Raw genomic sequence first — 25,906 nt, 5'->3', positions numbered from 1 at the left:
CCCGGTCTGAACCGGATGCTGAAGCGGATCTTCTTTAAAAGTTGAGACACGTCTAAGGTAAGAAAAAAAGCACATCTGTTTTTAAATGAATCTAAACGTAAGGAAACGATATATATGAATGCTAGATGTATCTTCACTAACAGACCGCTGATAGGTTAATGTCTTGGTGATGATAATCGGATAATTAGCTGTAATAGATGACTGTAAAGCTAACATGAGCCTAGCTTACCTTTAGCTTGTTAGAGCATCTCTGCAGAAAATACATAACATCTGAAGAAATTCAAAGTTTATTTTCTGGATAAAACATAATCCTCCGAGATTCCTGTGAAGGCTTTTTTTTTAAAATATTCATTTAATGCAGTTTTACATGTTATACATATGTAATTTACATAGATAATGTGTATTTTATTGCAGGCTACTTACAGTAAATCCAAAATAAATGTTCCAGCTTCTCTCAGATTGTTATGAAATGGTTGATTTCTTTATAAAGTAATTCCTAGATGCTGACATTGGGATTTATTTCTCTGGTTTGTGTATGACATGCTGCATCCAAGTCAGTGATGATGTTTAAGTGACAGGTAGGTAGGTAGCTAGACAGGTAAGTAGGTTGATAGGTAGACAGGTAGGTTGATAGGTAGACAGGTAGGTTGATAGGTAGACAGGTAGATAGGTAGGCAGGTAGGTAGGTAGACAGGTAGGCAGGTAGGTAGGTAGCTAGACAGGTAGGTAGCTAGACAGGTAGCTAGACAGGTAGACAGGTAGACAGGTAGGTTGATAGGTAGACAGGTAGACAGGTAGACAGGTAGACAGGTAGGTAGGGTAAAATAAACGTTCTGTTTCGATATAATTCATGTTTTATGATCTTTTATTTCAATTATAAGACAAATGAAATTACAGCCGAATCTCATAATTATTAAAAAGTGCCGTTCTTATTTAAAACAAAATAAAAATTTAAGTTTTGAAGGCCAAAAAATGGTCGTCGACCGCTGTGTGTGTGTGTGTGTGTGTGTGTGTGTGTGTGTGTGTGTGTGTGTGTGTGTGTGTGTGTGTGTGTGTGTGTGTGTGTGTGTGTGTGTGTGTGTGTGTGTGTGTGTGTGTGTGTGTGTGTGTGTGTGTGTGTGTGTGTGTGTGTGTGTGTGTGTGTGTGTGTGTGTGTGTCACTCCCATTGTGCTTTAATCCAATCCACCAAAGCCACATCTGTAGGCTGGTTACTGCTCAGAGTCATGGATAAGCAAATAATGATGACTTGGTATAATAACACATCCTAAATAAATATCCATTGATGACTGAAGGAGTTGAATGGCCGCAGGGTCAGGTGTTCTTCTAATGGTTTCATATCTGAGCTTCCTCATAATGCATAACACGTGGAAGCTGCACAGTCTTTTGCATTGCCTATTTATTGGTTAAACGCTGGTGTTGTGCAAATAAAGGTAAGGATACACTAATACTATTTGTATTAAACTAACCCTAATCAAATGATATCACATTAAATGAAGGATCCAAGAAAGCAAGTCTGAGCCCTCTTCTTCATGTCTCTTCTACATCAACATGTGTCCCCTCTTCTTCATGTCTCTTCTACATCAACATGTGTCCCCTCTTCTTCATGTCTCTTCTACATCAACATGTGTCCCCTCTTCTTCATGTCTCTTCTACATCAACATGTGTCCCCTCTTCTTCATGTCTCTTCTACATCACCATGTGTCCCCTCTTCTCCATGTCTCTTCTACATCAACATGTGTCCCCTCTTCTTCATGTCTCTTCTACATCACCATGTGTCCCCTCTTCTCCATGTCTCTTCTACATCAATATGTGTCCCCTCTTCTCCATGTCTCTTCTACATCAACATGTGTCCCCTCTTCTTCATGTCTCTTCTACATCACCATGTGTCCCCTCTTCTCCATGTCTCTTCTACATCACCATGTGTCCCCTCTTCTCCATGTCTCTTCTACATCACCATGTGTCCCCTCTTCTCCATGTCTCTTCTACATCAACATGTGTCCCCTCTTCTCCATGTCTCTTCTACATCACCATGTGTCCCCTCTTCTCCATGTCTCTTCTACATCACCATGTGTCCCCTCTTCTCCATGTCTCTTCTACATCAACATGTGTCCCCTCTTCTTCATGTCTCTTCTACATCAGCATGTGTCCCCTCTTCTTCATGTCTCTTCTACATCAACATGTGTCCCCTCTTCTCAATGTCTCTTCTACATCAACATGTGTCCCCTCTTCTTCATGTCTCTTCTACATCAACATGTGTCCCCTCTTCTCCATGTCTCATCTACATCAACACGTGTCCCCTCTTCTTCATGTCTCTTCTACATCAACATGTGTCCCCTCTTCTCCATGTCTCTTCTACATCAACACGTGTCCCCTCTTCTTCATGTCTCTTCTACATCAACACGTGTCCCCTCTTCTTCATGTCTCTTCTACATCAACATGTGTCCCCTCTTCTTCATGTCTCTTCTACATCAACATGTGTCCCCTCTTCTCCATGTCTCTTCTACATCAACATGTGTCCCCTCTTCTTCATGTCTCTCCTACATCAACATGTGTCCCCTCTTCTCCATGTCTCTTCTACATCAACATGTGTCCCCTCTTCTTCATGTCTCTTCTACATCAACATGTGTCCCCTCTTCTTCATGTCTCTTCTACATCAACATGTGTCCCCTCTTCTTCATGTCTCTTCTACATCAACATGTGTCCCCTCTTCTCCATGTCTCTTCTACATCAACATGTGTCCCCTCTTCTTCATGTCTCTTCTACATCAACATGTGTCCCCTCTTCTCCATGTCTCTTCTACATCAACATGTGTCCCCTCTTCTTCATGTCTCTTCTATATCAACATGTGTCCCCTCTTCTCCATGTCTCTTCTACATCAACATGTGTCCCCTCTTCTCCATGTCTCTTCTACATCAACATGTGTCCCCTCTTCTTCATGTCTCTTCTACATCAACATGTGTCCCCTCTTCTTCATGTCTCTTCTACATCAACATGTGTCCCCTCTTCTTCATGTCTCTTCTACATCAACATGTGTCCCCTCTTCTTCATGTCTCTTCTACATCAACATGTGTCCCCTCTTCTCCATGTCTCTTCTACATCAACATGTGTCCCCTCTTCTTCATGTCTCTTCTACATCAACATGTGTCCCCTCTTCTTCATGTCTCTTCTACATCAACATGTGTCCCCTCTTCTTCATGTCTCTTCTACATCAACATGTGTCCCCTCTTCTTCATGTCTCTTCTACATCAACATGTGTCCCCTCTTCTCCATGTCTCTTCTACATCAACATGTGTCCCCTCTTCTTCATGTCTCTTCTACATCAACATGTGTCCCCTCTTCTCCATGTCTCTTCTACATCAACATGTGTCCCCTCTTCTCCATGTCTCTTCTACATCAACATGTGTCCCCTCTTCTCCATGTCTCTTCTACATCAACATGTGTCCCCTCTTCTTCATGTCTCTTCTACATCAACATGTGTCCCCTCTTCTTCATGTCTCTTCTACATCAACATGTGTCCCCTCTTCTCCATGTCTCTTCTACATCAACATGTGTCCCCTCTTCTTCATGTCTCTTCTACATCAACATGTGTCCCCTCTTCTTCATGTCTCTTCTACATCAACATGTGTCCCCTCTTCTCCATGTCTCTTCTACATCAACATGTGTCCCCTCTTCTTCATGTCTCTTCTACATCAACATGTGTCCCCTCTTCTTCATGTCTCTTCTACATCAACATGTGTCCCCTCTTCTCCATGTCTCTTCTACATCAACATGTGTCCCCTCTTCTTCATGTCTCTTCTACATCAACATGTGTCCCCTCTTCTTCATGTCTCTTCTACATCAACATGTGTCCCCTCTTTCTCATGTCTCTTCTACATCAACATGTGTCCCTTCTTCTTCATGTCTCTTCTACATCAACATGTGTCCCCTCTTCTTCATGTCTCTTCTACATCAACATGTGTCCCCTCTTCTTCATGTCTCTTCTACACCAACATGTGTCCCCTCTTCTTCATGTCTCTTCTACACCAACATGTGTCCTCTCTTCCTCATGTCTCTTCTACATCAACATGTGTCCCCTCTTCTCCATGTCTCTTCTACATCAACATGTGTCCCCTCTTCTCCATGTCTCTTCTACATCAACATGTGTCCCCTCTTCTCCATGTCTCTTCTACATCAACATGTGTCCCCTCTTCTCCATGTCTCTTCTACATCAACATGTGTCCCCTCTTCTCCATGTCTCTTCTACATCAACATGTGTCCCCTCTTCTCCATGTCTATTCTACATCAATATGTGTCCCCTCTTCTCCATGTCTCTTCTACATCAACATGTGTCCCCTCTTCTTCATGTCTATTCTACATCAACATGTGTCCCCTCTTCTCCATGTCTCTTCTACATCAACATGTGTCCCCTCTTCTCCATGTCTATTCTACATCAATATGTGTCCCCTCTTCTCCATGTCTCTTCTACATCAACATGTGTCCCCTCTTCTTCATGTCTCTTCTACATCAACATGTGTCCCCTCTTCTTCATGTCTCTTCTACATCAACATGTGTCCCCTCTTCTCCATGTCTCTTCTACATCAATATGTGTCCCCTCTTCTCCATGTCTCTTCTACATCAACATGTGTCCCCTCTTCTTCATGTCTCTTCTACATCAACATGTGTCCCCTCTGTGGAAAGAGACTCTGAAAGTTTCATGAACAAAGATTCTTCTCTCTTTTTTATCCATTTCTATAAAAACCTGTCTGAAAATGAGCTGATCAGATTTTGGCCACTTGATGATGTCATAACGATGTTTTGGCTTGAGTAACCATTAGCCAATCAGCAACCAAGGTAACCCTCAGGGAACTTATTCCGGTGTGAACGCGATCGGCTCTTAGTTCCATGGGGGAACTAAGTGCTGGGAACTAAGTACGGCAAAGTACTTGGTGTGAACGCGGCTATTGAGTTCTTTGTAACCAAATGTCTCTCAGAGGGGCGTGGGGAGGGGCTCCTTATTTTCATCTAGAGTAACAGACAGAGAATCAGCACTATGGAAACAGGGCTGAAACAGAGGGGATTATGGGTAATGCTGCAATGATCTGTTTCAGCCAATCAGAGACAGGCTCTGGATCTATCTGAGACCTGTGATATATTGATGAGAAACAGTATAATAGGGGACCTTTAAATTATGAACACAAACTGATAGCTGACTGTTTACTAGACTTTCTATTATTTTTTATATTTTTGATGTTATTATAGTTCTCTTAAAATAGTTTTCTATCTGTGTTTTTTTTAATTTTTGTTTTATTTTTATGTATGCACCATGACACGTGTCAACCTACGTGGTGATACACCTGATTGTGATCCTGTGTGTTTCAGCTCCTCTGTGGGAGTACTGGAAGTGGAGATGGGCCCCCGGGTCCCCCCCTCTGTTCTGCTGCTCCTCTCCTCTCTTCTGCTGCTGGTTGTTTGTTCTCAGAGCGTGGATTACTACGAGCTGCTGAAGGTCAGCAGAGACGCCTCGACCAGGGAGATCAGACAAGCCTTCAAGAGGCTGGCGCTCACCATGCACCCCGACAAGAACCCCGTGAGTCAAACTGAGGAGACTGAGGACAGGAAGTGTGTGTCTTACCATCGGCTCTGAATCTAAAACGCGTTGTTCTTATAGAGAAACCTCTTTGCTGCAGCAGGTTGGACTCATTCGATCAATAACAGATGGATCTACGAATGGGTTTCACGGCTTTTCGCGGCTGCTAAACCTGCACAAATATTCTAAATATGAATAAAGTTAACGCGACAGCAAAGAGAGAAATCAACTCCCGTCTGAGCTGCTAGTCACGGAGCTCCTGTGCACATATTTAAATGGGATTAGTCCAAACGTAACGGCTCCGCGGACGTAACGTAACGTCACTATAGCCAAGAAGTAAACAATGGAGAAAGAGAAATCCCCAGCGAGGCGTTCTGGGGCAGCACAGACAGGTCTCAGAGTTTTACTCCAAACAGGATGTACTTTTGATTGTTCAAGCTCTGCTGAAACCAATTAAGATTATTTTACAAAAGCCCTAAATCTGCCGTAAATCATGGCTTCTCCTTTATTGAGATGTTTGTATTTCTATGCTTGTTCCTTGATGGATAAAGGATCATTTAATGAGTCATGTTTGTGTTTCAGGGCGACTCCTTGGCCCACGACAGGTTCCTGGAGGTGAACAGAGCCTACGAGGTTCTGAAGGACGCTGACCTGCGGAAAAAATATGATAAATACGGAGAGAAGGGATTGGACGAGCAGCAGCAGGGCGGAGGATACGAGAGCTGGAACTTCTACAGATACGACTTCGGTAAGTCCGTTAAAATCACACATGTTTCTGTAAAGCTGTGGGGGGGCTGCCGTTTGGTGTTAAATCCATCAGAGGACATTCTCCATAGAAGCACCAGCTGATGTAACGTTGAATAAATCTGCATTCAACAACTAATAAACGTGTCTCTGTGCAGGAATCTACGACGATGATCTGGAGGTCATCACGTTGGACAGCGGAGACTTCGGTAACACTCTCCAAACACACTTTTGATTGGCTATCGTTGATCTGTATCTAACGCTGCCATTTCTTAGCTTCCTTCACATTTGATAGTTAGTTACACCAAGGATGGCCAAAAACATTTGTTGCGTGTTCATTTAAAACAATTAAAGCTGCAGTTTGGCCGCTCCCAGGTTTATCTGGAGGAGGCTTCAAGGGCTTCACGTGTTATAAATAGGAAGGGGACAGACGTATCAGATTACCATGACGAGGCACACATGTGTTGAACAGTCGTGAGCTGTCAGTGGTATTACACGATGTTAAAGTGACATTGTTTTCTGGGACAACATTAGGGCTGCAGTAATTGTTGATATTGTATATTGACATTTTAATATGGACTCGTGCAATATCCAAAAGCAAGAAGCACACTCTTTGTTAAAGGAGAGATATCTATAGGTATGGGTTTAAATACAGTTTTGAATGAAGTATGGTGGAGCTGCAGAGATATCCTGACCTACAAATCATATTCTATAACCCTTTATGACATGGCTTAGTTGAATACCCGATTCTGATTGGTCAATTCAGAACACGTGACACGTTGTTAATCCAGAACAGACTGTCAAGGACTTATTGACCGTTGTTAAGGAGGCTCACATCTGCAGAAAGAAGTCCGGTCGAACCGACAAGACAAGAGCGACAGGAAAACAGCGGAAAGGAACGGGGCAGAAACCGTCCTTTTCACGCAGCGGTCCAGACACGGACATCAGACGGCGACACGTGTTCAGTGTGCCGTTCCTTTGGCCGTGTAATAAGCGGGATAACGTAGAGCATCAGACCATGAGCATTTCATATATATTCTTTAATCATCACGAGAATTATGATTCAAATCAATCTTTCCTTCAATATCGGGAATTATATCTCAATTGCAAAATCAATAAAAATAATATCAATAAAAATAAGAATTTTCTTTTCAAATTGTTATCTTGACCATTCTTTCTATCTCTCTTGTCCTAAACTTTATCCATTCTGTTGCATACATTACACTGTGTTAGTTGGACCAATGAAAAGTGTGTGTGTGTGTGTGTGTGTGTGTGTGTGTGTGTGTGTGTGTGTGTGTGTGTGTGTGTGTGTGTGTGTGTGTGTGTGTGTGTGTGTGTGTGTGTGTGTGTGTGTGTGTGTGTGTGTGTGTGTGTGTGTGTGTGTGTGTGTGTGTGTGTGTGTGTGTGTGTGTGTGTGTGTGTGTGTGTGTGTGTGTGTGTGTTTCAGAAGCAGCGGTGAACTCTGGAGAAATCTGGTTCATCAACTTCTATTTCCCACGATGCTCACACTGTCACGAGCTGGCTCCTACGGTAACATGACACTACACACACACACACACACACACACACACACACACACACACACACTTTAATCACTCTATCATTGTGAGCTAATATTTATTCTTAATTTGTGTTTTCTTACCATTTTCGTACGTTTTGAAATACACCTTTTCCACCATTTCTTCCCCATATGTCATGTTTTATTCTGTAAATGCACATTCCTCTGTATATTTTGCACATTTCTGTTGAATGCGAGCTCTTTTCAAACTGCACAGCTTTTCCTCTTTAAACTTTGATATACTTCACATGTTTTGATTTCAGATTTGTTAAATTGTCATATTCTTAGTGTACGCTTTTCAAATGTTTTCTTTTAAATAGTTCCATATTTGCTCCTTTTTTAAAACTGAATTCCCCTCTCTGTGTTTCTGCACCAAAGCATCACGTCTCATGTTAACCTACATGGCAACACACCTGATTCTCTGTTGTGTATTTAGGAAGTTGTACATTGTCTTCAGTATAAATCACTAATAGCGTGTGTGTCTCTGTCTTCTCTGTGTGTCTCTGTGTGTCTCTGTCTTCTCTGTGTGTCTCTGTCTTCTCTGTGTGTCTCTGTCTTCTCTCTGTCTGATCTGTGTGTCTCTGTCTTCTCTCTGTGTGTCTCTGTGTGTCTCTGTCTTCTCTGTGTGTCTCTGTGTGTCTCTGTCTTCTCTGTGTGTCTCTGTGTGTCTCTGTCTTCTCTCTGTGTCTCTGTCTTCTCTGTGTGTCTCTGTCTTCTCTGTGTGTCTCTGTCTTCTCTGTGTGTCTCTGTCTTCTCTCTGTCTTCTCTGTGTGTCTCTGTCTTCTCTCTGTGTGTCTCTGTCTTCTCTCTGTGTGTCTCTGTCTTCTCTCTGTGTGTCTCTGTGTGTCTCTGTCTCCTCTGTGTGTCTCTGTGTGTCTCTGTGTGTCTCTGTCTTCTCTGTGTGTCTCTGTCTTCTCTGTGTGTCTCTGTCTTCTCTCTGTGTGTCTCTGTCTTCTCTCTGTGTGTCTCTGTGTGTCTCTGTCTCCTCTGTGTGTCTCTGTGTGTCTCTGTCTTCTCTGTGTGTCTCTGTCTTCTCTGTGTGTCTCTGTCTTCTCTGTGTGTCTCTGTCTTCTCTCTGTCTCCTCTGTGTGTCTCTGTCTTCTCTCTGTGTGTCTCTGCGTGTCTCTGTGTGTCTCTGTGTGTCTCTGTCTTCTCTCTGTGTCTCAGTGGAGGGAGTTTGCCAAAGAGATGGACGGAGTGATCAGGATCGGAGCGGTAAACTGTGGAGACAACAACCACCTGTGCCGGAGCAAAGGCATCAACAGCTACCCCAGTCTGTACGTCTACAAAGCAGGACAGGTGGGACATTCACTCATTCTGCTTTCATGCTGTCCAAAGCCGGGGACACCGTGTGCAGCTGGTGAATCTGGAGCTACTCTTATTTCCTCTCCTGACGATCTGTATCTTCTCCCTGTGTTTACACTGAGAGCCTCCTGCATGCTGACATGAATACACTTCAGCTGACTCAGGAGCAGCTGCGTGTTGTCCAATGACAGCTCACCTGATCAGCTTCTCCCCCTTACGGCCCGTCCACACTGCAGCTTCGACAGCTTCAAAAACGGTTTCCAACGCGTCTGCCCATTCACTTTGAATGGGGGGACGTCACGTTGCCTCGCTTTTCGCCGAACTGAATTGTGGGTAGCAGAGTGGAGCTTTCCTGGCGTTTCAGGCTGCAAAAGTTGAGCAGTGTTCAACTTCTGAAGCCGGAGACGCCAGAGTAGCCAGCGTCAGCCAATCAAATCCCGTTTATGCAAATCTGACAGTTCAAGCGCTAGCCAATCAAACCGCGTGCAAGCTGGGAGAGCCAGACCGCAGTTCATTTCCTCATATTCCAAACGAGATATTACGGTAGCAAATCACCCGGTTCTTTACGACCAGAACTATTTACCGGGATACAAACCGGAGGAACCAGGCATGGAGGGAGGTGGCAGAGACAGTGGGGGAAACTGGTAGGTGTTCGCCTGTTTGGAGAGTTTATATATATATATATATTGCTCGCATAAAATCCCTGGGGTTTTTTGCTTTGTATGCCGGGGGCGGGACATTCATGTGATTGGTTGTTGTTCGCGGTGCTCGAATAAAATCCCCAAGCTTCAGACACGCCCAGCTCCAAGCTTTTTTTGAAGCTATAGTGTCAGAGACCTCATCAGCAAGACCCAGGACCCTGACCCACCCAAAACATTACATGAATGCACTTCAGCTGACTCAGGAGCAGCTGCGTGTTGTCCAATGACAGCTCACCTGATCAGCTTCTTCCCCTCAGAGACCTCATCAGTAAGACCCAGGACCCTGACCCACCCAAAACATTACATTAATGCACTTCATGTGAACTCCATCTTCTTTGATACTGTGAGCCATGTTACATTACAGGTCACTTGTTAGACTTCCATACTCAATACTGAGGGCAATCCCCACAGGAGGACTTTGGGGTGAAGTGTCTCAGGGACACAACGACATGCTGACTGCAGTGGGGTTTGAACCTGCTGTGACGCCCTGATCCCAACAACAACGCACAACCCACTGCATCACAGCCTCCACATGTTCATGCTCTACTCTCTGACTGCCTTTGCACACCTTTGCACACGTCTGCACAGCCCCACACTTCAAAATATAACACACTGTAGTTTAAAATATAACACACTGTAGTTTAAAATATATTTAACTTTGGTTTAAAATATATTTAACTTTGGTTTAAAATATATTTAACTTTGGTTTAAAATATATTTAACTTTGGTCTAAAATATATTTAACTTTGGTTTAAAATATATTTAACTTTGGTTTAAAATATATTTAACTTTGGTTTAAAATATATTTAACTTTGGTTTAAAATATATTTAACTTTAGTCTAAAATATATTTAACTTTGGTTTAAAATATATTTAACTTTGGTTTAAAATATATTTAACTTTGGTTTAAAATATATTTAACTTTGGTTTAAAATATATTTAACTTTGGTTTAAAATATATTTAACTTTAGTTTAAAATATATTTAACTTTAGTTTAAAATATATTTAACTTTGGTTTAAAATATATTTAACTTTAGTCTAAAATATATTTAACTTTAGTTTAAAATATATTTAACTTTGGTTTAAAATATATTTAATTTAGTTTAAAATATAACACAGTGTAGTTTGCCGTGTACTCATTGTCTTAAGTGTTTTTGTTTTTTAGCTGTTAATGTTATTTGTACAGTTACATTTCAATCTGGTGTGAATCCTTGTCTTTAGCATCCTGTCTTAATGCTAAATTGTTTCTTAAAAATACTTATTTTGTAATATCCTTATATATTTCTTTGCAACTTGTTTTTTTAGATAGCCTGTGTTCCCACCACCAGATACCAAAGCTAAGTCCTTGTATGTGTGAACGTGCCCGGCAATAAGCTGGATTCTGAAAGGTGAAACGGAGAGTCTACGAACTGAGTCCTCGCTCCTGGGACTGAGTCTGAATCTTAGCACTTCATAGAAACAGCAGTCAATACTAACATTGGATTGAAGAAGCGTAGATAAAGTCGGTCCAATTATTGATTTTAACCGTTATTTGACAGCTTGATGTTTGATGAACTAATGTCTCTCTTAGTGAATGAATTGGTCTATAAAATGTCAGAGGTAGTAATAAGTGTCCATCCCAGTTTTCAAAGCCCAAGGCGGTGTTTTTAAACGTCTTATGATGTCAATTTGAAACCCCAAAACATTCACTTTAATATGACATAAAACAAGGAAAAGTCTTCCATGTTTGAGACGATGAAACACTCTCTTACCTATTAATGGGTAGAAATGTATTCCAGCTTATGTTCATTACACGATCTTAAACAGGACCTGCATGTCTCACGTCAGTTGGTCCTTTTAAGTGAAAACTAGAAGTTAAAATGTGTTTTAAGCACGAAAGAAACCCAAGAAGAAGACCACATGTCTCCTATTGAGCATTGTATTTTTATTTTGCAACACCATGTGTTCGTCTGCTGCTGCAACGCAAACCTTCCCCACATTGGGATGAATAAAGTACTTGTTATTGTTTTGAGTGATTAACATTGACTTTGTGTTTCCCAGAGACCAGAGAAGTTCAATGGAGAGCGCTCTAAAGACAGCCTGGTCCAATTCTCCATGAAGTTCAGCACCACCTCCGTCACCGAGCTGTGGCAAGGTTCATATTACTCATTCATCTGATATGTGAAGGTCTCCAGGTCTCCAAAGGCCTTTACTACGAAGCCGGTTCAACCTAACCTGGATATGTTTGAGTTAGCCGGTTGGCCTAATCCAAAACATACGCGCTCTCGCTAAACGGTCCTACGACGCGGGTTATCAAGTGGATCGCTCAAGCCAGCCGTGTCCTGTCTAGTTAGGTGCGTTCACATGAAAGGGGTGGTATCTGGAGCATTCGACCAATCACAAACATGGAGAAGCGTACTGACAGCGCAGCGTCATACTTCCTGAATGAAAAGTCAACTATAATATTAGACATATGAAGAAGTTAAACTTTAAACATCCATGACTTAAACACTTGATCCAGGATCAAAGCCACATAGCTGCACCTGCAAGGTGAATACAGCTGGTAACAGAACAAGTGTTTGAATGCGTACATGAACAGGTTTGTGATATCACTGCCCCGTCTAAGACACCATCTGACTTTCATTACATTTGACTCGAGTGTTTCCTCAACTTAATGTGTTGCTTCAAATAATCCTTCTGCATCCAGTATGTGACACTGTGAGTGTTGCACGGCCAGATACGGCTCAGCTGACTCAGATAAGGAGATGATACATTATGATGTGATATGCCGCGGACTGTACTTAATGTTACTCTGATCCGGTTACTTATGTTGTGGCAGATATTTAAGTAAGCTTTCTTAACGCTAATGTTCTAATAGTCAGATTGCTCTGAAGATGGGAGGTGATATTCTAATAATGTTCACGTTCACACAGTCGCTGATTTTTGCCGGCCGTCTTTCCTGCAACGGCAGCTTTTCTGTTTTTCCTTTCTCCTGTAATATGACTTGATCGCTTTAAACTCCGCACACTGAGCTCTGATTGGTCAGCAGGCGGTGCTTTCACTGAGTTGAGCTCTTAGCCTGCAACCTAACCTGCTCCGGGGCAGGTTAGCCGCTCAGCATCAGTTACCAAGGAGATCTAGCTTGCTAAAAAGAGAACCAGCTTTGTAGGACCGGAAAGCCCGAGCTTTCCCTGAAGTTAGCCGGCTAAGAGAACATCCTGCTTCGTAGTATACCCCCCAGGTGTGTGTTCTGATCTGTGTGTGTGTGTGTGTGCATGTGTGTGTGCGTGTGTGTGTGTAGGTAACGTGTTCAGTGAGATAGAGACGGCGTACTCCTCAGGAATGGGATGGCTCATCACTTTCTGCTCAGACACTGGAGGTAAGGTTGGAGGTCATATTGAAGTGACTGTTATTTTGTATATATTGATTGTTGTGCTTTTATGTATGTCTTAATGTGTACATATGTATAAATGTGTCTGTTGATTGTGTGTATATATAGCTATATGCATATGTGTATATATTTTTGTATTCTGGATTGTGGGAAACGGTATTTCGATCTCTCTGTCTGAACCTTATATATACAGCCTATGGTCTGAACCATAGGCTGTATATATAAATGGGGTCAGGGTCCATAATCATGAAGGTGCAATCTAAGTATATCCATAATAATATTTATTGCAGCCAGGGGTGGAAACATGTTTTTTCTGCTGTAAAGTTGGGCATGTTAACATGGGGGTGTAGGGAAATTGCTCCTTTCTGCAGTCCGTCCCTATCGGCCAATAGATGACCCCGCAGTGTGTGGCACTTCCTTATTGGCGTCCCGGCTCTGCCCCAGAGTTTGCCGCTTGGTCTGAACACACAAACTGAAAGATGGACAATAAAGTTGACTTTAAATTTGAAGGTTTAACACATAACAATTAAAAACAAAACAAACACACAATCAAAAACAAAAAAAGGGCAATTCATATTCAGCGATAAAATACTGTCTGCAGCTAAAAGTGCAACGAGGAGGTTAAAGGATCTCAGGATGGCTGCATTCAAAACACAGTTTTATAACTTTCATTTAAAACCCCAGGGTTTGGACGGACCTCAGTTTGTTCCAGGTAACACACACTCTGCGTTTAACACGTGTTCATACACAGGTGTGTTCATGGGCGTCATTTCCACTGGGGACAGGGGGGACATGTCCCCCCCACTTTTCAAAATCCAGTTTGTGTCCCCCCCCACTTTTCAAATGTGTTTTTTTTTTTTACGCAAGTGGTCATCGTCACGGAGGAGCGCCTGTTTGTGTGTGTGGCAGGAGCGCAGTTTGTGTGAGAGAGAGAGAGAGACAGAGAGAGAGAGAGACAGAGAGAGACAGAGAGACAGAGAGAGACACAGAGAGAGAGACAGAGAGAGTTACAGGGGTTGTTGTTAGCATCTGGTGCTAGCTCGGAGCTAACGGAGATTAGAAGCTGTTTCAACAATAAGGAGAGGGAGAGTCCTCTCCTGTCGGACTGAGAGGCTGAGATAACATCAGCTCAGGGAGCTAAAGGACTCTGAGTGATTGTAAACTTTAGTCTAAGTTATCTCAGTGGGTCTCAAACGGTTTGGTCTAAACAAATATTTCCATCTATTTAATATAGTTGTTCAAAATAAATTAAAAAATAATTCCAATGTCAGTTAAAAATTAAAAACACAGTTTGAATGGGAAGTGATTAATAAAATATGCATAAATAAAAAGAAAGAATGCAGACTAGGTGAGATAAAGATAGGAGAGAGGAGTTTATCAATGATTGGTTGTGAGCATATTCTAATGGTTTTTGGAGTATTGAAATACATACAGTTCTGTTTCATGAGTGTTGAGAGAGCTGTATCCATAAATCTCTAAATGTGTGCACCAGATTGATGCTTTAACTTCATGCATGCCCCCGGACCCCCCTATAGGATGTGAGGTCATCACAAATAAAACAGGTTCATGGATAGATAAGTGTGCACACTCATTATACACACTACACATTTTTCTTGGATTAGTTAACACCATAGTCCCTCATATATATGTGTAGAAAGGCAGGAAATGGAATTAAATCGAGAACAATGTTTCATTGCGGAGGACCCCCTGTTTTGTGTCCCCCCCACTTCTCAAGCCAAAGTTACACCCTTGGATGTGTTATGTAGTCATGTGTCACATCATCATCATCACACCTGTATTCACGAGAGGGGGCCTATGACTGTGTGTCATTAAGAATGCTATTCCTGTCATGCTGTGGTTTCTCTTTATTATTTCTTGTGTGTCTTCTATGTCGAGAAAGGGAAGCAGGATTTCCACCCCAAAGAAGTCTGTACTCTTGCTCACACTCGTATGCTTCTTCTCAATACAAATGTTTGAAATAATAACCACAAAATCTCTCATATTGGGACTAGTTTGACCACTGATCGGCCGATACACGATAGGACTAAGAGGCTTTCGATTACAACATCAATTACACCCAATCATTCTGACACCATGGTCAACACAACTGCTTCTGCACGTATGGCAGTGAGGAATTAAAGTGGGTCTGCTCACAGTCATTTATTTAAAGTGGACCTATCATGCTATATGTGAATAACATAGTGTAGGGCCATACCTATATGAGGCATATTTATACTTTTTATTTTTCTAAATACCAAACAGATCATGCATTTTAGCCATTCCTCATTTCGCTCAATTTAACACTGTCTTTGCATCATGGGCTGATTCTGTGAGAACAGCACCATCTACAGGCCTGGCATATGTACTACAGCGTCTCCAGCGCTTTCCAACGGCAATGTCCGTGGCTGTCTCCTCCTGATTGGTGGAGTTGGCCCAATAGCCGTAGCGCCACTTCTGTGATGTCACAGAAGTGTTCCAATCTGGATCAGTCTGTATCAGATCCGTTGCAGCCCCTTTTTTAGAGATTTGGGTATGGAGGAAAATAGAGAGGGTTGTGTTTTCTGACACTTGGTGAGTTCCCTGGAACACCGGGAACACATGTTCATGTAGAAAAGATGTACACAAGTGCATTTTGCATGATAGGTCCCCTTTAAGGAAGCAGTGACATTGTGTCATGATAAATATGTCATGGAAATACATAACTATAAAAAGAAGAAGAGTGTTATTCCTCAGCCCTCAAAAGGGCCAAAGTGCCTCAGGTGCAAACCTCTCTGTGTGTCTGCGCTGTGATGGCAATGCAGTATCTAACTTTAGACATTATGTAGTAACTATTAGTAATAATAATGTACGTTACTCTCTCTGTCTCAGACTGCCTGGAGCCCAGAACGAGGCAGAAGGTGGCGGGGATGTTGGTGAGAACTCAGCATTAGTAGAATAATACATTTGATATCTCTATTGTACATCGTCTATTACATCGTCTAACTGTGTGTGTGTGTGTGTGTGTGTGTGTGTGTGTGTGTGTGTGTGTGTGTGTGTGTGTGTGTGTGTGTGTGTGTGTGTGTGTGTGTGTGTGTGTGTGTGTGTGTGTGTGTGTGTGTGTGTGTGTGTGTGTGTGTGTGTGTGTGTGTGTGTGTGTGTGTGTGTGTGTGTGTGTGTGTGTGTGTGTGTAGGATGGTCTAGTGAAGGTGGGATGGATGGACTGCACCTCACAGCAACATCTCTGTGACAGTTTCCAGGTAAGGGCAACACTCAAACGTTCCTTAAAATGTTGATGCAGTTTTAACGTTAGGGATTTGTGTTGCAATATCTCGAGTGTTTGAGGACTACGGGGCGACAAAATCAGTCATTATCGTTGTTCAAGTTTAAGCTAGGTGACGGCAACAGCTGATAAGCTCTCAGAGCAAACGTCTCTGCTGATTCTACTAATGTAAGATAATCCCATCAGCACACACACTCTGATGTTTAGAATTATTTTACCACTGATTGATGATTTTGCGGCCACTAAATCTTCAAAGTGTTTTCAATTATTCCCAATAATACGAAAACGAAATCCTTTGTCCGTGGTAATTGATCCTCCTGTGTTGACTCCCATGGTTCCTTGCTTTATGGAACATACATCTGAGTATCATCTGCAGGGCAGTCAGATGTTTTTTTCCTGAACACATGATGCCCTCAGCCTCTCTGAACTGTTTTAAATTACTTTTAGGTACAAAGATAACCTAGTTTTTAGCCTTATGTGTGAATGTTCTGATTCAGTACGAGTGTGTGATCACTGCGGGTGTTTCAGGTGACGAGCGGAGCGACAGCTTTGTTCCCCCCTGGCAGCACTCTGGATCAGAAGGACAGCGTGTTGGTGAGACACACACACACACACACGCACACGCACACGCACACGCACACACACACGTACATATACACACCTCACTATTTACACACTGTACTGCAGATACTGTGTGTAATACCGCATCATGTGTGTATTTATTCCAGTGGCTGAATACTTTGGACAGTAGAGAGATTTACAACCAGGTCATCAGCCACCTGCCGGACCTGGAGCTGCTAACAGGAGACAGCTTCAAGGTACACACACACACTCTCTTTCTTTCTTTCTCTCTCTCACGCACACTAATACACACATAGTCAGATTAGTTTTTGTTGCTTTTAGATACACACATACACTTTATATCATATAAATCTACTTCCTGTTGTTACTTCCTGTCTCCAGAGGAAGTTGGCCCATCATCGCTGGTTGGTCAGTTTCACGTTTGGAGAGAAAAGCCCCGCCTCCAACGAGTACAAGAAGCTACAGGCTTTCCTACAAGGAGATCATATACAGGTACTGTCTGTCTCTACTTTAAAGAGTCCTCTCCTGCTGATGTTCAGGTGTATATCAGTATGTAGTGTCTCTACTTTAAAGAGTCCTCTCCTGCTGATGTTCAGGTGTATATCAGTATGTAGTGTCTCTACTTTAAAGAGTCCTCTCCTGCTGATGTTCAGGTGTATATCAGTATGTAGTGTCTCTACTTTAAAGAGTCCTCTCCTGATGATGTTCAGGTGTATATCAGTATGTGGTGTCTCTACTTTAAAGAGTCCTCTCCTGCTGATGTTCAGCTGTATATCAGTATGTAGTGTCTCTACTTTAAAGAGTCCTCTCCTGCTGATGTTCAGGTGTATATCAGTATGTAGTGTCTCTACTTTAAAGAGTCCTCTCCTGATGATGTTCAGGTGTATATCAGTATGTGGTGTCTCTACTTTAAAGAGTCCTCTCCTGCTGATGTTCAGGTGTATATCAGTATGTAGTGTCTCTACTTTAAAGAGTCCTCTCCTGCTGATGTTCAGGTGTATATCAGTATGCAGTGTCTCTACTTTAAAGAGTCCTCTCCTGCTGATGTTCAGGTGTATATCAGTATGTAGTGTCTCTACTTTAAAGAGTCCTCTCCTGCTGATGTTCAGGTGTATATCAGTATGTAGTGTCTCTACTTTAAAGAGTCCTCTCCTGCTGATGTTCAGGTGTATATCAGTATGTAGTGTCTCTACTTTAAAGAGTCCTCTCCTGCTGATGTTCAGGTGTATATCAGTATGTAGTGTCTCTACTTTAAAGAGTCCTCTCCTGCTGATGTTCAGGTGTATATCAGTATGTAGTGTCTCTACTTTAAAGAGTCCTCTCCTGCTGATGTTCAGGTGTATATCAGTATGTTGTATCTCTACTTTAAAGAGTCCTCTCCTGCTGATGTTCAGGTGTATATCAGTATGTAGTGTCTCTACTTTAAAGAGTCCTCTCCTGCTGATGTTCAGGTGTATATCAGTATGTAGTGTCTCTACTTTAAAGAGTCCTCTCCTGCTGATGTTCAGGTGTATATCAGTATGTAGTGTCTCTACTTTAAAGAGTCCTCTCCTGCTGATGTTCAGGTGTATATCAGTATGTAGTGTCTCTACTTTAAAGAGTCCTCTCCTGCTGATGTTCAGGTGTATATCAGTATGTAGTGTCTCTACTTTAAAGAGTTCTCTCCTGCTGATGTTCAGGTGTATATCAGTATGTAGTGTCTCTACTTTAAAGAGTCCTCTCCTGCTGATGTTCAGCTGTATATCAGTATGTAGTGTCTCTACTTTAAAGAGTCCTCTCCTGCTGATGTTCAGGTGTATATCAGTATGTAGTGTCTCTACTTTAAAGAGTCCTCTCCTGATGATGTTCAGGTGTATATCAGTATGTGGTGTCTCTACTTTAAAGAGTCCTCTCCTGCTGATGTTCAGGTGTATATCAGTATGTAGTGTCTCTACTTTAAAGAGTCCTCTCCTGCTGATGTTCAGGTGTATATCAGTATGTAGTGTCTCTACTTTAAAGAGTCCTCTCCTGCTGATGTTCAGGTGTATATCAGTATGTAGTGTCTCTACTTTAAAGAGTCCTCTCCTGCTGATGTTCAGGTGTATATCAGTATGTAGTGTCTCTACTTTAAAGAGTCCTCTCCTGCTGATGTTCAGGTGTATATCAGTATGTTGTATCTCTACTTTAAAGAGTCCTCTCCTGCTGATGTTCAGGTGTATATCAGTATGTAGTGTCTCTACTTTAAAGAGTCCTCTCCTGCTGATGTTCAGGTGTATATCAGTATGTAGTGTCTCTACTTTAAAGAGTCCTCTCCTGCTGATGTTCAGGTGTATATCAGTATGTAGTGTCTCTACTTTAAAGAGTCCTCTCCTGCTGATGTTCAGGTGTATATCAGTATGTAGTGTCTCTACTTTAAAGAGTCCTCTCCTGCTGATGTTCAGGTGTATATCAGTATGTAGTGTCTCTACTTTAAAGAGTCCTCTCCTGCTGATGTTCAGGTGTATATCAGTATGTAGTGTCTCTACTTTAAAGAGTCCTCTCCTGCTGATGTTCAGGTGTATATCAGTATGTAGTGTCTCTACTTTAAAGAGTCCTCTCCTGCTGATGTTCAGGTGTATATCAGTATGTAGTGTCTCTACTTTAAAGAGTCCTCTCCTGCTGATGTTCAGGTGTATATCAGTATGTAGTGTCTCTACTTTAAAGAGTCCTCTCCTGCTGATGTTCAGGTGTATATCAGCATGTAGTGTCTCTACTTTAAAGAGTCCTCTCCTGCTGATGTTCAGGTGTATATCAGCATGTAGTGTCTCTACTTTAAAGAGTCCTCTCCTGTCTCTCAGGTGGGCAGAGTGGACTGTAAATCAGATCTGAAGTTGTGTCAGTCTCTCTACATCCACAAACCCTGTGTGGCCGTCTTCAAAGGGATGGGGATCCACGACTTCGAGATCCATCACGGTCAGTGAAACTGTCTTTATTTAGTTCTTCATGTTCATCAGGTGTTCTGTTGCATTTTGAGCCATATTAATGATCTCTGTCACTGTTGCTTACGTCGCTGATTATTCTCTTGATGAATCCACCAAGTTTCGTATAGAACGTCTGTATGTTTGCTCACAATTCAGCCTCTGTAAGTCAGAGGAGGACGTCTCCGTATGTATTTTTTCCGGACTGGTCAAAAGCCAGATTAAAAAACATGGATCTTTATTAAAAAACAGCAAATATATTAGAAATGAATTGGTGTTGATTTGTCTTCTTTTCGATCAATCGACTCATTTACTCAGCTCTGGATCTCCCCCTGTCTGTGTGATCTATGTGTGTGTGTGTGACCTGTGTGTGTAACCTGTGTGTGTAACCTGTGTGTGTGACCTGTGTGTGACCTGTGTGACCTGTGTGTATGTAACCTGTGTGTGTGTGTGTGTGTGTGTGTGTGTGTGTGTGTACAACCTGTGTGTTTATAGCCTGTGTGTATAACCTATATGTGTGTGTGTGTGTGTGTGTGCAGGTAAAGACGTGCTGTACAACATCGTGGGCTTTGCGCGGGACAGCGTTCGAGCTCACGTCAACACTCTGAGGCCGGACAACTTCCCCTCAGAGAAAGACAGGAAGGAGCCCTGGCTCGTGGACTTCTTCGCTCCGGTTCGTCAAATCATCTCTTTGTTCTGGAGATAACTGAACATAGACTGTGTGTGTGTGTGTGTGTGTGTGTGTGTGTGTGTGTGTGTGTGTGTGTGTTAGTGTGTGTGTGTGTGTGTGTGTGTGTGTGTGTGTGTGTGTGTGTGTGTGTGTGTGTGTGTGTGTGTGTGTGTGTGTGTGTGTGTGTGTGTGTGTGTGTGTGTGTGTGTGTGTGTGTGAATATGAATACTTTACCTCTCTTTGAGACTCATACTTCAGTGAATGCAAATCATAGACGGCTCTAACCTGAAATAACGAGTTTCCACATTCTGTTCTAATGACCAAATATAGTAACAGACTTTTTGTGTTTAATGCTCATTTAGCACACCTGAGATACACAGCAACCTCAGATAGTTTTCCTTCAGGGCTGCTGTGTGTCACACCTGCTACACACACAGTGACACACACAGGAAGCATTGATCGCACACTAGTATGGTGACAAAAGGAGGAAAATAAACTACTTTAATTTCTAGTTTTTAAACGAAATGCATGAGAGAAACAGCACAGAGCCTTTAGAGAGCCATAGTTTATATTTTAAGGGGTTTTATTGCAGCTGTTTTGTGTCTTTTTGTGTAATTAGTGATCTGAAATTACTTTGTGTGTTTTTACCTCATTTATGTACATTTTGGGTTATTTTGCATCACTTAAAGTTGTTTCGCATCTATTTCTGCTCGTGTTTCATGTCTTCATTTGACCGAATATTAATTTAGTAAATATCCTGTGTTCAGTGGTGTCCTCCGTGCAGAGCCTTACTTCCTGAACTCAGGAAAGCTTCCATCCAGCTGGCCGGACAGATGAAGTTCGGCACTCTGGACTGTACCATCCACCAGAACCTGTGCTCCATGGTAACACACACACACACACACACACACACACACACACACACACACTCACTCACTCACTCACTCACTCACTCACTCACTCACTCACTCACTCACTCACTCACTCACTCACTCACTCACTCACTCACTCACTCACTTTCACACACACACACACACACACACACACACACACACACACACACACACACACACACACACAGCACACACACACACACACACATATGGACAGAGATGGCAAAAGTACACACATCCTTTACTCAAGTAGAAGTACAGATACTCGTGTTTAAAAATACTCTGGTGAAAGTAGAAGTACTGACTAAACTTATTTACTCAAGTCAAAGTAAAGAGGCTTTGAAATGTACTTCAGTAAAAAGTACCCATCACTAGCAGCTGTTTTAAAGAGTACCTGACCTCCCTTTATATTAATAGAACAATAATGTCATTGTTAGCTAATGAATGTTTCCATGGTGACCAACGGCAACATGACAACGTTTCATTGGTCCCTCTTCTTTAGAGAAGACCAGGAAATGATGGATACACGGATCGTGTTCAAATCAATAGGCACGCAATGACTCTAAATAATAATGATCACGCCACCAAACACACATTCAGACTAAAGGAACCAGCCTGTTTGGAAAATGAGAGAAGTAGAAAGTACAGGTATTTGAGTTCAACATGTAAGAAGTAGAAAGTACAGGTATTTGAGTTCAATATGTAAGAAGTAGAAAGTACAGGTATTTGAGTTCAACATGTGAGAAGTAGAAAGTACAGGTATTTGGGTTCAACATGTAAGAAGTAGAAAGTACAGGTATTTGGGTTCAACATGTAAGAAGTAGAAAGTACAGGTATTTGAGTTCAACATGTGAGAAGTAGAAAGTACAGGTATTTGTGTTCAACATGTAAGAAGTAGAAAGTACAGGTATTTGAGTTCAACATGTAAGAAGTAGAAAGTACAGGTATTTGTGTTCAACATGTAAGAAGTAGAAAGTACAGGTATTTGAGTTCAACATGTAAGAAGTAGAAAGTACAGGTATTTGTGTTCAACATGTAAGAAGTAGAAAGTACAGGTATTTGAGTTCAACATGTGAGAAGTAGAAAGTACAGGTATTAGTGTTCAACATGTAAGAAGTAGAAAGTACAGGTATTTGTGTTCAACATGTAAGAAGTAGAAAGTACAGGTATTTGTGTTCAACATGTAAGAAGTAGAAAGTACAGGTATTTGTGTTCAACATGTAAGAAGTAGAAAGTACAGGTATTTGAGTTCAACATGTGAGAAGTAGAAAGTACAGGTATTAGTGTTCAACATGTAAGAAGTAGAAAGTAAAGGTATTTGTGTTCAACATGTAAGAAGTAGAAAGTACAGGTATTTGTGTTCAACATGTAAGAAGTAGAAAGTACAGGTATTTGTGTTCAACATGTGAGAAGTAGAAAGTACAGGTATTTGAGTTCAACATGTAAGAAGTAGAAAGTACAGGTATTTGAGTTCAACATGTAAGAAGTAGAAAGTACAGGTATTTGAGTTCAACATGTAAGAAGTAGAAAGTACAGGTATTTGAGTTCAACATGTAAGAAGTAGAAAGTACAGGTATTTGAGTTCAACATGTAAGAAGTAGAAAGTACAGGTATTTGAGTTCAACATGTGAGAAGTCAAACTAAAAAGCCGTCAGAAAAATAAGAAGTGGAGTAAAGTACTGATACCAGAAAAATGTACTGAAGTACAGTAACAAAGTATTTGTACTCCACTACTTCCCACCTCTGCATATATGGACCGATCATTGTGTGTGTGTGTGTGTGTGTGTGTGTGTGTGTGTGTGTGTGTGTGTGTGTGTGTGTGTGTGTGTGTGTGTGTGTGTGTGTGTGTGTGTGTGTGTGTGTGTGTGTGTGTGTGTGTGTGTGTGTGTGTGTGTGTGTGTGTGTGTGTGTGTGTGTGTGTGTGTGTGTGTGTGTGTGTGTGTGTGTGTGTGTGTGTGTGTGTGTGTGTGTGTGTGTGTGTGTGTGTTCGTTCCTCAGTATAACATCCAGGCGTACCCCACCACTGTGATCTTTAACGGCTCCTCAGTTCATGAGTATGAAGGACAGCATTCAGCCGACGGCATCCTGGAGTTCATACAGGTACAAATACACACACTGCATTGTATTTGAAATTGAATGCATTTACAGCAGCAGTGTTGGCACTCTCTCTCTGAGACTCGAGCACACCTGCAGTGAAGCTGTTCAATAGTGTTCACCGTACTCACATCTCACTGCTGCTTCCTCCCCAATGTGTGCTTTAGAGCAGCGGTTCCCAAACTTTTTCATCTCAGGGCCCACATAAGAATCAACATTTTTTTCGCGCCCCACATTCAACCATAAACAATAGAGAGGCGAAGTCCCTCCCCTTCCGGTGGAGCTCCATGGGACCTTATTTCGGAATGGAGAGAGAAAAGTTATCTTTCGATCCCGTTTGAATTGTGCCACGAATTACACACATGATGTTTGTCAATTTAAAAGATCATTTTGCAAGTCAAAAAAATAAAAATGTGTCGTAAAACTGTGAAGTAACGCTCAATGAACTACATCTCCCATCTCGCACCACACACCCAGACGGCCGTCACGTTGGCACATTTCACTTCTTTCTTCAGAACGAGGCGGAAAGTATTAAAAGAGGTGAAAATCACTCCAAGTCTGGGCGTGTTGAGAGCTGTACACACACACAAGGGGAGTTAGTCTGCTCGTAAGAGCCAGCATGCGGGACCGGGATTCTGGGATTTGTACTCTTCTAGTTGCGTATTTTTCATAGTCTTATATTTCAACAGTTTTACGACAAACTGTGACTTTTTTGTCATGGAAAAGATTTTTTAAGATTGACAAACATCATGTGTGTAATTCGTGGCATTCGTGGCAATAAAAAAAATGATTTTATAAGAAATAAGGTCCACGGGGTGGAAGTAGAAGGGCGGGACTTCGCCTCTCTATACGGAGGCTAAATAAAGTTCTGATTGGTCAATTCAGAACATGTGACACATTGTTAATCCAGTGGAACAGACCGTTGCTAAGGACTGTAATGACCGTTGCTAAGGACTGTAATGACCGTTGCTAAGGAGGATCAAGAAGAAGGAAAACAGGTTAAAATAAAAATAAAAATTTCCACACAAATCATGTTTTGCAAATTATTTGGTGGCAAATATTGAATTTACCTTTACACCCTTTAATATTTTATTTGGGCTTTTAGATTAAGACCGCACACCGTTAATAAATACAACTATTCTTCTGGATAAAATACATATTTTTAAAAGTCAATCAAGGAGTAATCTTAATTTAAGGTGTTTTGAAGAGTAGATTACAAATACCTTTTCTTTGGAACAATCTTTATTTCTTCTTTATGTTGTTGTCTGAGATGGGAATGTTATCTCCTATATGTTATTGTTCTGTCCATGTTCGTGTCTTTAGCCTTTACAAAATATAAAATAATTATTTCGTGGCCCACTTGCAATACCTGCGCGGACCACTAGGGGGCCACGGCCCACAGGTTGCATCCTCCTCACTCTGTAAAGTGTTCTCTCTGTGTCTCTGCAGGACCTGGTGAATCCGTCTGTGATGGTTCTGGATCCCGACAGCTTCAACGAAGAGAGTGAAAGGTAAACCCCGGCCTGTTGGGGGGCAGGTGGCCTTTACCTTCTTTTCATCACATTCTAGTTGATGTAGCTTCTTTTCTCAGTCATTTCATATCTTTTTGAGGTAGTTTTGCTTGTTTTTGGAGTTGTTTTGTTACATGTTAATACATATTGTTATGAACGCAGGACAAAAACCCAAAAATCACATTATCTTTGGGGAATCTTATAATTTTTTAATATATGTTGTTTTATTGCTTGATTTTAATGTGACTTTTACTATATGTATTTGTTGTCCTTTTTTACTGCCTCTGTAAATAAACTTTGAGCACCTGGGAAATACATTTATTATTATTATTATTATTATTATTATTATTAAAATACTCGTCGTGAAAAACCAGAGGCGGGAACCTTTTTTAAACTCAGGCTCAAAGGAATATTTGAGATCCCAGCTCTCAGTTGAGAATTTGCCCGGAGGAAAGGTTAAAGTTCAGATCTGCCTCTTTCTGGACTCAGACTAACCTGAACCTGAACCTGAACCTGACATGTGGCCAGTTAATTAAAGGAAACACGTTCAAGTCAATGTTTTGCGTATTTAAACAAACATGTTGCAGCTGCAAAATGTTTCAACGAACGGAGCGCAGACATTTATGTTGAAATCAGTTTGATTTTCAGATAAGCTGCTTGTTGTCTCCAGTTTACGGGGTCTCACTATGCAGCCTTTAAAACTCACTACTCCAGTCT

General features: G+C 41.7%; 1 protein-coding gene across 1 annotated transcript; it reads left to right on the top strand.

The window, feature by feature from the left end:
* dnajc10 (DnaJ (Hsp40) homolog, subfamily C, member 10) lies at positions 1-25,231 on the top strand. Its single transcript, XM_079665189.1, has 18 exons — positions 1-57; positions 5,360-5,567; positions 6,150-6,315; positions 6,470-6,520; positions 7,759-7,841; positions 9,037-9,168; positions 11,915-12,008; positions 13,155-13,232; positions 16,113-16,156; positions 16,415-16,480; positions 17,032-17,097; positions 17,232-17,321; positions 17,467-17,577; positions 19,902-20,016; positions 20,561-20,694; positions 21,459-21,575; positions 23,583-23,684; positions 25,128-25,231. The coding sequence occupies exons 2-18, from the start codon at positions 5,388-5,390 to the stop codon at positions 25,191-25,193; spliced, it is 1,695 nt and encodes a 564-aa protein (XP_079521315.1). The 5' UTR covers positions 1-57; positions 5,360-5,387; the 3' UTR covers positions 25,194-25,231.
* Positions 25,232-25,906: the final 675 nt, after the last annotated feature.

This window comes from Notothenia rossii (genome assembly GCF_949606895.1).
Source record: "Notothenia rossii genome assembly, chromosome: 2".
Lineage (NCBI taxonomy): Eukaryota > Metazoa > Chordata > Actinopteri > Perciformes > Nototheniidae > Notothenia > Notothenia rossii.
The sequence above is the reverse complement of the archived record's forward strand: the minus strand, read 5'-3'. Positions and strand labels throughout refer to the sequence as shown.

Excerpts from the sequence above, each read along its gene's own strand:
- dnajc10 (XM_079665189.1), top strand. The coding sequence starts at position 5,388 with ATGGGCCCCCGGGTCCCCCCCTCTGTTCTGCTGCTCCTCTCCTCTCTT. Across the intron at positions 16,481-17,031 it reads ATCTCTGTGACAGTTTCCAG|GTGACGAGCGGAGCGACAGC; the intron begins GTAAGGGCAACA and ends CGGGTGTTTCAG. Across the intron at positions 20,695-21,458 it reads TCGTGGACTTCTTCGCTCCG|TGGTGTCCTCCGTGCAGAGC; the intron begins GTTCGTCAAATC and ends TCCTGTGTTCAG.